The sequence below is a fragment of the Pristiophorus japonicus genome, chromosome 27 (genome assembly GCF_044704955.1).
Source record: "Pristiophorus japonicus isolate sPriJap1 chromosome 27, sPriJap1.hap1, whole genome shotgun sequence".
Taxonomy (NCBI): domain Eukaryota; kingdom Metazoa; phylum Chordata; class Chondrichthyes; family Pristiophoridae; genus Pristiophorus; species Pristiophorus japonicus.
Genome location: NC_092003.1, coordinates 2,350,520 through 2,365,015, shown reverse-complemented (window position 1 = coordinate 2,365,015; position 14,496 = coordinate 2,350,520). Strand labels below are relative to the sequence as shown.

The window sequence follows — 14,496 nt, the reverse complement described above, 5'->3', positions numbered from 1 at the left end:
TGTCAGCACTTTCCCCAAGGAAGCTGAGTGTGGTGGATCAGCGACCCCAATCCAGGCCAAATGCTCTCTTGGTGCAATAGTGTGGCTGTCAAAGATCTCACAGCACAACCTTGGACAGGAGTGCACCCACCCCCCCACACATTTATCCCTCAATCATCACTGCTGCTTGTCTGAGCTAATTGACTTGTCAAGCACTTTGAGATCTCACAGTGCTGCCTAGGGCCACAACTATTTGTAAGTGTGTGCCCTGGGAGTGTTTGATGGGACAATGTAGAGGGAGCTTTCAGGATCAAGAAAGACTTGCTTCCACACCTGGAGTGAGTCTTTGGTGGCTCAAGTCCCTGTCACGGGTGGGTGGGACAGGTTTGCCTTCCCACGCTTGATGTCTGCATGCTCTCGGCGATGAGACTCCAGGTGCTCAGTACTCTCTCTGATGCACTTCCTCCAGTTACGGTAATGTTTGCCCAGGGACTCCCAGGTGTCAGTGGGGATGTCACTTGACTCTCTCTAACCCCGTGCAGTACCTGCCCTGGGAGTGCAGTCAGAATGATATTGATTTACTCACCCATGGCGTCCCCTTACCAAACACAAAATTGACAAAAAACAGGAAACACAAGATGTTCATCATAAGTTTATTAAATGGTTTAATGGTGCTGTGTCCACATTAGGAACTGTTAGGGATTCCAGAGTCCCCACCCAAGCTATTAACCCTCAGACACACTGCTACTGATTGACAGTTTCTCCTGTCCCACACTAAATTTGGTCTCATTACATGCAGTGATTGCAAAGTAGGCCTTGGCCACAGGAGAAATCTTGTTAAAACATTAGGAATGCTTACAAAAAAATTTTGAATTACACATGGAATGAGCTGACAGAAGTTCTAATTAGAGGCATGATCAAGGAAAGTGCTTGTGATTTTAAAAAAAAACAAAAGGTGGAATTTTTTTTTTTAAAGATTCAACACATCCAAAGGATGCTTAACAAAAATCAAGATTACAGGGATCTTAACCATCCATTTCCTCAAGTACGGGGAGGGAGGAGAGAGAGGAGGAGAGACCACTGTCCCAATTCCTCCCGAGGCAAAAGTCAAACCTTTCAACTACAAAACGGAGATCACAGCACCCCATCGCTGGAATGGTTTACACACGGTTGTGTATGGGCACATGTGAGCAATAAAACATACATTTCCCCCCCCCCACCCCAACATGGCCATGTGGGAAAAAAAACAAAATAATTTGGCAGCAAGATTTCATTCCTCACACACCCTCCCTGATGAAGTGTTTTTGTGCCAAGAACATTCTAACTGGTCCTGATCACAAACAGGTTAAAGCGAGCATCAAGATGGGAAGTTGAAGACAGGGTATACCAATTGAAGGTACTTTATAAGCAAAAAAAAAATCTCACAGCACGTGACTTTAAAAACATTGGAAACTGGAGTTACGCTTTGCTGACTGGTCGGGATTCCACCGTGACAACATCAGGGGCCAACTTGCATCCCAGCGCAGCAAGGTCGTTCAGTTCATCGATGCCCGTCACTTGCCACTCATGCTTGATCCCTGCAGAGAAACACATCGATTGGTCAGGGAAAGAAAGGTGCCCGATAATGCAGATAGCAAACACTATTCCGCCCGCACGCAATTCTCAACAGCCAATGACCACTCAACTGGGCACAGGAGCAGAGGCCCATTCTCATTACACCAGCCCAGCACCGAGCCAGAGATGCTGCACGACTCTGTAGCCCAGCCACCCCTTGAATGAGCTCCGAGCTTGCCAAAAGTGCAAGCAAAGGCTGAAGTTTAGGGACCCCCCCCACGGGACACGGCATTTGAGCATTAACGCGAGGGAACCGGAAGGAGACGGAAAGCAATGCAGCGTACCTTCAAGCTTCTTCTTGAGTGCATCCTTGGAGCTGGCATAGAGCATCTTGCGCCTAACTGTTGCACTGTCAGGGTTCCTGTTGACAAAAAACAGATGTAAGCCACAAACAAACCATTAATAATTCCCCCCCACTCCGATACTTGGGCCTTAACCAGTGGAGGCGGCTTTTCCCATCTCGCGGCTCAGTGGCACCAAATCCCATCTGCAGGCCTCACCCCAATCCTCCAACTCAAGACTTGAGAATTCAACATCAACGCACCACACAAGTGCACCAATCACTGGGGCAAGCACAGAAACAGAACCTACAAAACCACCCGTATTTATATAGCGCCTTTAACTTAGTGAGACATCCCGAGGCACTTCACAGGTGTGTTACGAGATTTAAAAAATTTTACACCAAGCCACATAAGTAGAAATTAGCGCAGGTGACCAAAAGCTGGGTCAAAGAGGTCGGTTTTAAAGGAGCAGGGGGTGATGGGTGAGCGGGACTGGGTGTGAGTTAGGACACGGGTCAGTGAGCACAGGGGGTGATGGGTGAGTGGGACTGGGTGTGAGTTAGGACACGGGGCAGTGAGCACAGGGGGTGATGGGTGAGCGGGACTGGGTGTGAGTTAGGACACGGGGCAGTGAGCACAGGGGGTGATGGGTGAGCGGGACTGGGTGTGAGTTAGGACACGGGTCAGTGAGCACAGGGGATGATGAGTGAGTGGAACTCGGTGCGAGTTAGGACACGGGGCAGTGAGTACAGGGGGTGATGGGTGAGTGGGACTGGGTGTGAGTTAGGACACAGGTCAGTGAGCACAGGGGGTGATGGGTGAGTGGGACTGGGTGTGAGTTAGGACACGGGTCAGCGAGAACAGGGGGTGATGGGTGAGCGGGACAGGACATGGGGACAGCTGTGTTTTGGGTCACCTCTAGTTTATGTCGGGTAGAATGTGGGAGACCGGCCAGGAGTGCGTTGGAATAGTCAAGTCTGGAGGTAACAGAGGCACAGATGAGCGTTTCAGCAGCGGATGAGCTGAGGCAGGGGCGGAGACCGGCGATGTTACGGAGGTGGAAATAGGCGTGTTTAGTTGTGCTCAGAAATGTGGTTGAAAGCACATTTTGGTGTCAAATCTGACCCCCAGGTTGCAAACAGTGTGGTTCAACCTCAGACAGGAGTTGGGGAGAGGGATGGAGTCAGTGGCTAGGGAACAGAGTTTGTGGCAGGGACCGAAAACAATGGCTTTGGTCTTCCCAATATTCAACTGAAGAAAATTTCAGCTCATCCAGAACTGGATGCCGGACAAGCAGTCTGACAATTTAGAGACCGAGGAGTTGAGAAGTGGGGGTGAGGTAGAGCTGGGTGTTATCAGTGTCCATGTGGAAACTGATGCTGTGTTTCCAGATGATGTCGCCAAGGGGCAACATGTAGATAGGGAATAGGAGGGGCCAAGGATAGATCCGGGGGGGGGGGGGACCCCAGAGGTAACGATGCGGGGGTGGGAAGAGAAGCCGGTGTAGGTGATTCTCTGGCTACCATTAGAACGGAACCAGGCGAGTGCAGTCCCACCCAGCTGGACGATGGTGGAGAGGCGTTGGAGAAGGATGTCGACAGGTCATGGATGAGGGAGTTTGAGTTTGCCTTTGTCAGTCACAAAGGACGTCATGTGTGACTTTGATACAGGCGGTTGGAAGGATTCAAACATGGAATTGCGGGAAAGATGGACAAGGATTTAGGAGGCGACAGCACGTTCAAGGACTTGGAGAGGAAAGGAGGTTGGAGATGGGGCAGTAGTTTGCAAGGACGATGGGGCCGAGGGTTGGTGTTTTGAGGAGGGATGCTGATGGCAGTGAAGCGTTTGCAATGACAGCTAACATGGGAGCTAGAAAAGGGAAGTTGGGTGGGAATAGGAGCTCGGATGGAACAGTTGTAAGCGACAAATCCCTCGATGGGTCCTTCGTAGGATATCGAGAGGCTCATCTAGGAGGGCGTCACGCCCAGGAGACTAGGAAGGTTGAAGAGTAATGAAGGGTCGGGGTGGGGATTTGGGAGGGCAGTGTATCAGAGATGAAATGAAAGGAGGCATGACAACAGGAGCACGGTCCGGGAGGGATTGAGAAAAGGGACTAAGCAGGGAAAGTATTGAACGGCTCGGGTCCGGAGCGACCGCGAAAGTGCAGACGTGAATGACTATGGGAACAGCTCAGGTCGCAGTCCCCTGGGGACTCATGGTTCTAATCCAGTCTAGGAGGATTGAGCGCACGGTACACATCACTGGCTCTCTGCAAGATCACTGCCTAGTTCCCATGGAAACAGCATCCCGTCTTCACACCAAGGACATGCTCTATCATGTTGTGTGGCACGGCCACCGTGCTAAATGGGATAGATTCAGAATAGATCTAGCAGCTCAAAACTGGCCATCCACGAGGCACTGTGGGCCATCAGCAGCAGCAGAATTGTATTCCACCACAATCTGTAACCTCATGGCCCAGCATATCCCTCACTCTACCATTACCATCAAGCCAGGGCACCAACTCTGGTTCAATGAGGAGTGCAGAAGAGCATGCCAGGAGCAGCACCAAACGTACCTAGAAATGAGGTGCCAACCTGGGGGAGATACAGCACAGGACTACATGCACGCTAAACAGAAGGAGCATGAAAACGCCCCGGCTAATGCTGAAGACTTGTGCTCCAGAGCTATCCACACCTCTAGCCAAGCTGTTCCACTACAGCTACTATACTGGCATCTAACCAACGTGGAAAATTGCAAAAGTGCGTGTCAAGATTATGAGGGGGTTTGACAAGGTGGATGCAGAGGATGTTTCCACTGATGGGGGAAGACTAGGACTAGGGGGCATGGTCTTAGAATAAGGGGCCGCCCATTTAAAACAGATGGAGACATTTCTTCTCAGAGGGTTGTAAATCTGTGGAATCCACTGCTGAGAGCTGTGGAAGCTGAGACGTTGAATAAATTTGAGAGATGAACAGGTTCTTAAAAGTTAAGGGATTATGGGGAGCGGGCGAGGAAGTGGAGCCGAGTCCATGATCGGATCAGCCATGATCGTATTAAATGGCGGAGCGGGCTCAAGGGGCCGTATGGCCGACTCCTGTTCCTATTTATATTCTTATTGGTGATCTCATTGAAGCATACAAGATTCTGAAGGGGATTGACAGGGTAGATGCTGAGGGTGTTTCCCCCAGACTGGGGAATCTAGAACCAGGGTTCAGTCTCAGGATAAGGGGTCGGCCATTTAAGACCAAGATGAGGAGAAACTTCTTCACTCAGAGGGTGGTGAATCTTTGGAATTCTCTGCCCCAGAGGGCTGTGGAGGCTCAGTCTCTGCATATATTTAAGGCTGAGTGATAGATTTTTGGAGTTTAAGGGATTCAAGGGATAGTGCAGGAAAGTGGAGTTGGGGTCAAAGATCAACCATAATCTTATTGAAATGTGGAGCAGGCTCGAGGGGCTGTATGGCCGACGCCTGCTCCTATTCTCAAGGAGCCCTGGTAAAACTGAAGTCAGTGAGAATCAGGGAAAACTCAACTGGCTGAAGTCATACCTAGCACAAAGGAAGATGGTTGGAGGTCAATCATCCCAGCCTCAGGATATAGCTGCAGGAGTTCCTCAGGGCAGTGTCCTAGGCCCAACCATCTTCAGCTGCTTCATCAATGACCTTCCCTCCATCACAAGGTCAAAAGTGGGATATTCACTGACTGCAGTGTTCAGTTCCATTTACAACTCCCTAGATAATGAACCAGTCCATGCCCACATGCTGCGAACCTGGACAACATTCAGGCTTGGGCTGATGAGTGGCAAGTTATATTCACATCACAAGTGCCAGGCAATGACCATCTCCAACAAGTGAGAGTCGAACCACCTCCCCTTGACATTCAACGGCATTACCATCGCCAAATCCCCCACCATCGGCCAGATGAGTGCAGCTCCAACAATACACGAAGCTTGACACCATCCAGGACAAAGCAGCCCGCTACCCACCACCTTCAACATTCACTCCCTCCACCACCGGCGCACCTTGGCTGCAGTGTGCACCGTCTACAAGGCTTCAGCAGCACCTCCCAAACCCGCAACCTCTACCGCCTAGAAGGACCTGGGCAGCAGGCGCATGGGAACACCACCACCTCCCAAGTTCTCCTCCATCCTGACTTGGAAATATAATCGCCATTCCTTCATCGTCACTGGGTCAAAATCCTGGAACTCCCTCCCTGTGGGAGCACCTTCACCACACAAGGGCAACTAGGGATGGGCAATAAATGCTGGCTGGGGGAGGGATGGAAGAGATGGGGAGAAGAGATGGGGAACGGATTGCAATGTAACTCAGGCTGAGACGGTGCCTTCAGGAGGAAACAATCAGAGAAATGTTCCTCCCTTCTCGTTCTAGTTTTGCACCTCAGTCCTAATACGCCCGTGGCACTGCAAAAATTCTTCCTAATTTGGATTCAGAAAGGGCACAAGGGAATAGTCAATGGGGAAATGGTGAGCTTGCATCACTGCCCCCTTCCTGCACCTTAACACAAGGGAATCTGACTCAATGGTTCCTTGCAGCATAACATTACACAAGGCACTGTGCGTATGATCCAAAACAGATTCATGTGAAACAGCTTCACTGCCAGCTAAATGACAAACAGACCACTGTCCGGGTTTACACACACTCCCGACAATTGTGTGCGTGGATTAGACCCCATGAGTGTGGTTTAAAACCAATGCTTTTTACCAGATACATTGCCCATTACTGAGGTCTTCCAATTCTTAAAGAGCGCTCTTCATGCCAGTATCGGCCTCTCGCCTACCTGTTGCAAAGTGTGGAATGATACGACATTCAATAAATTACAAAATCCACTCACCAGTGTACGAAGATCAGTTCTTCCTTGCGTGTCTCTTTTGTCTCGAAGGATGCATCATAGATAGCGTAGCAACAGTCGTCTTGAGGAAGCATATCTATAAAGGTCTGCAGCGGGTCGACAACTTTGCCTTCCTGGATATCTCCAATTAGGATTTCCTTATGCTCATAGAGAATTATCTTCTCCTTGTTATCACTTATTCTAAACAGGACCGCTTTCTTCCTCTTCTTTTGCTCCTCTTGGCTACATGATTTTCGGACCTTCATCTTATTGAAAGTGGTAACCACCTCATCACAGACTGAAATACCAGACGACTGGAGATTAAAAGCACAAATAATTACATTCCATTTCAGGCCCTGGGACATTCGCAAAATGGAGGCAGAAGCCGTCCGCTGACCCCATTTTGCCAGCAACACAGGACAACGGCTTAAAACAGGAATTTTCTGGCGGGCAGGCGATTTTAGACAGACGCTTGGGTGCAAGTCATTCTGCCAGCAGGGAATGCCGACACAGCGATGAAAATAAAGTTGGCAGGCCAACAGGGGAAGGAATTGAATTTTAAACTACCACTATAGTTTGAGGAATCAGATTGAAGGTGATTGGCAAAAGAATGGAGTAGTTGCGATCTGCCTAACAGGGCAGTGGAAGCAGATTCAATAATAACTTTCAAAAAAAGTGTTTTTTTTTTTAAATACAGGACTATGGGGAAAGAGCAGGGGGGTGGGACTAATCAGATAGCTCTTTCACAGAGCCTTCTCCCACAGTATCGCAGGCAGCCAGAGAGTACAGATGTAGTTGAAAATCTCATCAATCCATGCTGGAATTACACCTGACTGCAGCACTCCCCACTGGCAGGACAGAAAATTACAACACGCCCATTTCGCACAGCCAGCCGCCACAGAATCAGACAGAAGTATTTAAATTGAAATGGGGAAATTCTAATGTCAAGTTAACAAGTACACAGACATATGCACACATCCTGTAAATGAGTTGGTCACGTGACCAAAGAGGTTTATTTCATTTTCAAAATTTATCAGAACTGCAATTAGCAACGCCGGGATTTCCAACTAGTCTGGTTCCATCGCCGATTATCGTCAATCCGCGTCTCTCTGGTTACCGACCCTCCTGCTCCTGGGAACAGTCCCTCCTGATTTACTCTTATCAAAACCCTTCATGATTTGAACGCCTCAAATCTCCCCTTAACCTTCTCTGCTCTAAGGATCTCAAGTCTCTCCACATGGCTGAAGTCCCTTGTCCCCTGGTACCATCGTATTAAATCTCCTCCAACTTGTTCAACCCCGGCTTCTCCAGTCTTTCCACGTCACTGAAGTCCCTCATCCCCAGGACCATTCTGGTCACTACACCTTCCAAGGCCTTCACATCCTTTCTGAAGTGGGCACAAGCTGGGGCCTAACCAGGGGTTTATAAAGGTTTCTCACTATTGCACTTCCCAGCTGATAGTTTTAGCCCTTTGCTTGGGGAGGAAGCTAGTTCCTGGGCTGTAAATTGCCTTCTGCAGTCCCCCCTCGTCTGTGACTATTCTCCAATCGCGCATCAGCCTTCCCAGCAAGTTTGAGCAGCACAGCCAAACCCATACAAGTTTGCATTTCAGGCCCTGGGTAGCTGAGGAGTGAGGTATTCCCCTGAATGCTATCCAGCAACATCAGATTCCATGGGCAAGATTGAACTTGGCCGAGTAAATCTCCTCTTAACCTTGTTCAACCTCAGCTTCTCCACATAACTCAAGCCCCTCATCCCCAGGACCCATTTCCTACCGTCCCCACGCAGATAGCCAGGCGGCAAGCTGTAACGCTGCCGATCGCAGGGGAAAGCAGCACGGCGCGGGGGGGGGGGGGGGGGGGGGGAAAGAGAGGGGGAGGTAGTGTGTTCACCAGCACAGAAGTAGATTAAATCTACAACATATTTCATACCTCAACAGCCAAAACTCAAAATGGGAGCCCAGTCCCCAGAATAAAAGCCTGTGTATCCTGGACCTTGTGCCCATCCCCCGATTTCCCATCGCTCCACCATTGGCGGCCATGCCTTCAGCTGCCTGGGCCCCAAGCTCTGGAATTCCCTCCCTAAATCTGTCCGCCTCGCTCTCTCCTCAAAACCGACCTCTGACGCAGCTTTTGGTCGCCTGTCCCATTATTTCAAGTGGTTCGGTGTCAAATTTTGTTTGATAACACCTCAAGTGCCTTGGGATGTTTCATGTTAAAGGCACTATATAAATGCAGGCTGGTTTGCATACGGCCCAATAGAGGATTTTTGAAGACTGTGACTACACCTGCTGCCACATGCAGTCGTGGATTTTTGGGATTAAGGTGTTAGCTGTGGCCCAGTTGGGGGCATTCTTCTCTCGGAGTCAGGAGATTGTGAGCATTTGGTCCACTCGAGACTTGAGCACAAGATTTGTGCATGGACTCCAGTGCAATACTGAGGGAGTGCTGCACTGTCGGAAGTGCCATCTTTTAAATGAGCAATTAAACCGAGATCCCGTCTTCCTGTGAAGCACCTTGGGACCTTTTACTACATTAACCGCAAGTTATTTAAACCATTCTGCCTAATCCAACAGAGGTCAGGCAGCTGCATCACAACCAGCACCAAATACTTAACTAAAGGGCTCTAAAAGGTCATGGATTCATATGGAGCACATAATGCAGGCAGACATGGTCTCTCTCTGGGTGGCACTTCTGCCGGTTGCAGGGCAGGCAATAACCACGAGGCAGATAAATTAGTAAAACCAGGCAGATTGAGTGACGCTGCTGTGACCACACCTCAGCCGATGATGCATGGTTTTCAAAATGACCTTATTAGGGCAAAATATTCGAGGCTTCAGTTACTGAAGTTTCAATTTCACTCGGGTTTAGAAATGTCAATTGATCAGCACAATTGCTCCATTGTGTGGAGACAATTGCAACGAGTTCAACGCGCCCAACATTGCAGGAACAACGGTCACAAAGCTTGATCCTGGCAATCCTGACTGCGACCTGCATTGAAGCTTGCTTCATTCAGTCGATATCGCTGCAAGCAGCAAGTTCTGTTTCTACAAGAAAGTTGGCCAAGTCAGAGCGGCCCCACGACATTGGATTGTTAAAGAGGAAACGCGCAGTTTCACAACAGCCAAGTTAAGGGAAGGCAATCTACGGATTGAATGATTAAGATGGTTAAGCACCCTTGCCTAATCACACTGGACCCACATTAAACTAAAGGCCTCTGACTAGCGGGATGGGCGAGGTCAGACTAGCCCAGCTCAACAGGAAGGCTTTGCAAAAGAATCCAACTACGCATATCCTGCTCGGTCACCACCCCACACTCAAATGACCCAAAATAGCTCCCCACGGGGCCCCAACACATCACATTTAAAACCAGTCACCTTCAAACCACTCTCCCCTCACCTACCCACACCCCCTGCTACCACCCTCCACAGCACCTCATCTGCTCCTACCCTTCCATCCCACCCCCACCATGTCTGGGTGAGTCAGTCCCATCAGAAACAGGAGCAGGAGTCGGCCATTCGGCCCCTCGAGCCTGCTCCGCCATTTAATAAGATCATGGCTGATCCGATCATGGACTCAGCTCCACTTCCCCACCTGCTCCCCATAACCCTTCGCTCATCGCTCAAAAATCTCCATCTTAAATTTATTCAATGTCCCGGCCTCCAAAGCTCTGGGGCAGCAAATTCCACAGATTTACAACCCTCAGAAGAAATTCCTCCTCATCTCAGTTTTAAATGGGCGGCCCCTTATTCTGAGACCATGCCCCCTAGTTCTAGTCTCCCCCATCAGTGGAAACATCCTCTCTGCATCCCCCTTGTCAAACCCCCTCAATCTTATACATTTCGATAAGATCACCTCTCATTCTTCTGAATTCCAATGTGTAAAGGCCCAACCTATCAGAAAAGGTTATTTGACAACCATGTGCACAATAAGAGGCAGTTTGAAATCTTAAAGAACTGCTATTCTGGTAGATCAATGTGCAGTTAGTTAACTTTCCATTCCACTGTAACATCTGCTGCTTGATGAGCACAAAGTTCACAAAAGAATGGCAAATTCTTTTGCTATCTTGCAAATATCCTGGTCAGACCCCCTCAGCGTTGTATGTTTGGATACGATCACCTCACTCTGAAAGATCCTGTCTGCCCTGAGCCACGTTGTCACCCACCCAGTGTACTCCACCCCAGGGCTCGGCCGCCACGTCCTTATTCCAACCCCAGCGGAGAACCCCCTTGCAAAAAAATGCAGGGACTGTGTGGCTCAGCCGGTAGCAGGAATTGGGGGGGGGGGGGGGGGGGGGGGTGGTGGTGACAGGAAGGGTGGGGGCACCAAAGGCGGAGTCACTCTGCAACTGGTGGACCTGGAGACAGCAAAAGGCCGAGGCGGATCAGGGTCAGCCTCCATTTTAACAGTGGGAGCACCCGCCCTGATGCAACCGGCGGGAGCAGCTTCATCTTCAGCAAGAAAAAGCCAGGCGCCGGCGGAGCCCGTGCAACGCACATCTTGGGAGCTCACCTTCTCATTTCCCTGTATGATGCTAAGCGCCAAGAGCCCCCCCCACCCCTCCCTCCCACCTCTAACAGACCATTTTAAAATGCCGGCAGTCCCTCGCCTCCATTTCAATGGGAAAAGGGCTGCAGTCTCTCTCAGACTTACACAGCCCGCTGGAAAACAGCCTCAACTCGTGAAATACGGGTTTAAATAACTGGTTAAGGCAACAGCAACCGGCTCAGAATGCTGCAATAGCCCCAAGGGGTCAGAACTTGGTTAAAAATACAATTAAAGGGAAATTGCGCTCAAAGTTATACGATTTAATCCCACCCACCCAATATAAATTGCATTGGTTTTAACCTGGATTTTAGAAGCAGCTGCAAAATAACGGGCTATTTATCGGGATTTGAGAGCTCACGTTGCAAAACTTGGGCTGAATCGGGGGCGGGGGCCGGTGTTGAGATTTGCAGGGATCAGGTTTGCACCGGGAGAGAGATGTTCAACAAACAACGTGCACTCGGGAGCGGCTGCAAGCGCCGCTCTTTATATTTTTCCCCTTTGCCGCTCCCTGGGGGGCAATTACGGAGCCGGCCAACGGGTTTGTGCAAAGAAGGAGAAAAAAAAGGGAAGCGGCGGTTGCAAGATTCCACCCCCCCCCCCCACACACAAACAAAAAAAATAGTAACGGGGGGGGGGGGGGGGGGGGAAATCACGTTTTTTTTAATGCAAAACCCGTAAATCCGCCATCCAAAAATAATTAGAACCTATTTACACAATGCAATCGACCTCGCTCGCCCCAAACAACAAACAACAAACAGGGTGCACTGAACGGGGAGGGGATTGCAACCAAAAAAAAATGCAAGGCGGCCCGGATTTTTTTTTTTGGGGGGGGGGGGGCGTTTGGAACGTTGCCCCGGGGATTTCTTTTTCCATTTCCCCCCCTTCCCATTTTACAAAAAAACAAACACGAAGCTAGTCAGTTAAGTCAACCCGCGCAAGCGCACCGGCTTCCTCTTGGCTGCTGCTTCTTCTTCCCCCCGGGAGAGGGGGGAGAAGAATCGCGCAGGCGCGCTGGGCCGCCAGCCCTGTCGGAGGGGCCGAGACACCCCGCGGCTGTCCCTTGGGTTGCTCTCAGGCGGCGGGGAGGGGGAAGGGGGGGGAGGGGGGGAAGGGGGGGGAGGGGGGGAAGGGGGGAAGGGGGGGGGAGGGGGGAGAGGGGGGGAAGGGGAGGGGGGAAGGGGAGGGGGGGAAGGGGAGGGGGGGAAGGGGAGGGGGGGAGGGGAGGGGGGGAAGGGGAGGGGGGGAGGGGAGGGGGGGAGGGGAGGGGGGGAAGGGGAGGGGGGGAAGGGGAGGGGGGGAGGGGAGGGGGGGAAGGGGAGGGGGGAGGGGAGGGGGGAGGGGAGGGGGGGAAGGGAAGGGGGGGAAGGGAAGGGGGGAAGGGAAGGGGAGGGGAGGGGGGGAAGGGGAGAGGGGGGGAAGGGGAGGGGGGGAAGGGGAGGGGGGGAAGGGGAGGGGGGGAAGGGGAGGGGGGGGAAGGGGAGGGGAGGGGGGGAAGGGGAGGGGAGGGGGGGGAAGGGGAGGGGAGGGGGGGAAGGGGAGGGGAGGGGGGGGAAGGGGAGGGGAGGGGGGGAAGGGGAGGGGAGGGGGGGGAAGGGGAGGGGAGGGGGGGAAGGGAGGAGAGGAGGGGGGAGGGGGACAGCGGGGGGGGGGGAAGGGGGACAGCGGGGGGGGGGGGGGAGGGGAGCCAGCGGGGGGGGGGGGGGAGAAAGGAGGGGGTAGGGTGAAAGAGGGGACTGCGGGGGGGGGGGAGAGAAAGGGGGAAGAGGGGAGGGGAAGGGAAGGGAAGGGGCGCCATTTTGTACAGCAGCCTGCGGCCTATTTTTTTTCTACCTCACACACACTTTTTAAACGATCCCCCCCCCGCGCCCGCTATTTTACCTCAGAAAAAAATTAAAATGACGCAACGAATTAAAATGAATTGGGTCGAGGAGAGTGTGACTTGCCATCTTTGCTCAGTAGATTCCGCTACCTCCCGCTCTCTCTCTCTCTCTGGCCAGCTGCGAGCTGAAGGCGTCTGTTCACGAGCCGCTCACTCGACGACAGGAAGCTCCCGTGCTCGGCGCCGACTGACAAAAGGCGGGCGGGGGCTGCGCGCAGCTTCTCCCTCTCCTCAGGGGGCGGGGCCGGGCGCAAAGCATTACACCCCCCCCCACACACACACAACTAACTCATTATTTTATCATCCTCCACCTTCTTTCGCTTTCCCATCCCAATTTGTAACACGGTCACGTCCCTTTTTTTTATTTTTTTATTTTATCTCTTCCTTTTGAAACCGTTAGCTGGCCTTCCCGCCCCAGAATGGGACTACAACTCCCAAGCGGCATCCCCACCCTCACCCCAGGCATTGCCTACAACTCCCAAGCGGCACCGCGCGGCGCTCACACACCCCCCATCCCCTCTCTCTCTCTCACCCTAGGCATTGCCTACAACTCCCAAGCGGCACCGCGCGGCGCTCCCCCCCCTCACCCCCAGGCATTGCCTACAACTCCCAGGCGGCACCGCGCGGCGCTCCCCCCTCTCTCTCTCTCTCCTCTCAGCCCAGGCGTTGCCTACAACTCCCAAGCGGCACCGCGCGGCGCTCACACCCCCCCCCCCATCCCCTCGCTCTCTCTCTCTCACCCTAGGCATTGCCTACAACTCCCAAGCGGCACCGCGCGGCGCTCCCCCCCCCTCACCCCCAGGCATTGCCGACAACTCCCAGGCGGCACCGCGCGGCGCTCCCCTCACGCTCCCCCCGCCCCGCTCCCGGCACCCAGCAGGCGTTGCCTACAAGTCCCAGGGGGCGCCGCGCGAGTAGCCAAGAGGCCAAGGGGAGCGCTGGCGGGTTACTGCGCAGGCGCCGCAGAGTGAGGGTGGGGGAGGGGTGTGTGGGGAAAATTATTGGGGGGGAAAAATCCTCGAGGACGGGATAAATCAGCGACAGTCCCGGCACGGATTTGCCAAGCGAGGACTATAACTCGACTGAATTTTTTCGACTTTTCCAGGAGGGTCAATGAGGGCAGTGCGTATGATGTAGCGTACATGGACTTTAGCAAAGCTTTCGATAAAGTGCCACACGGCAGACCCTGTACAGCAGACACCTCAAGTCGCTGGAGAAATACCACCAACGCTGTCTCCGCAAGATCCTGCAAATCCCCCGGGAGGACAGACGCACCAACGTTAGCGTCCTCGACCAGGCCAACATCCCCAGCATCGAAGCACTGACCCACACTCGACCAGCTCCGCTGG

The 14,496-nt window shown here is 52.4% G+C and overlaps 1 protein-coding gene across 1 annotated transcript; it reads right to left on the bottom strand.

The window, feature by feature from the left end:
- Window positions 1–618: 618 nt before the first annotated feature.
- LOC139239410 (cofilin-2-like) lies at window positions 619–13,346 on the bottom strand. Its single transcript, XM_070868109.1, has 4 exons — window positions 13,212–13,346; window positions 6,725–7,035; window positions 1,878–1,954; window positions 619–1,556 (listed from the first exon to the last, which is right to left on the bottom strand). Exons 1-4 carry the CDS (start codon window positions 13,212–13,214, stop codon window positions 1,438–1,440), a joined length of 510 nt encoding a protein of 169 aa, XP_070724210.1. The 5' UTR covers window positions 13,215–13,346; the 3' UTR covers window positions 619–1,437.
- Window positions 13,347–14,496: the final 1,150 nt, after the last annotated feature.

Excerpts from the sequence above, each read along its gene's own strand:
- LOC139239410 (XM_070868109.1), bottom strand. Across the intron at positions 1,955-6,724 it reads GAACTGATCTTCGTACACTG|GAACCCTGACAGTGCAACAG; the intron begins GTGAGTGGATTT and ends TTTTGTCAACAG. Across the intron at positions 1,557-1,877 it reads ACTCAAGAAGAAGCTTGAAG|GGATCAAGCATGAGTGGCAA; the intron begins GTACGCTGCATT and ends GTTTCTCTGCAG.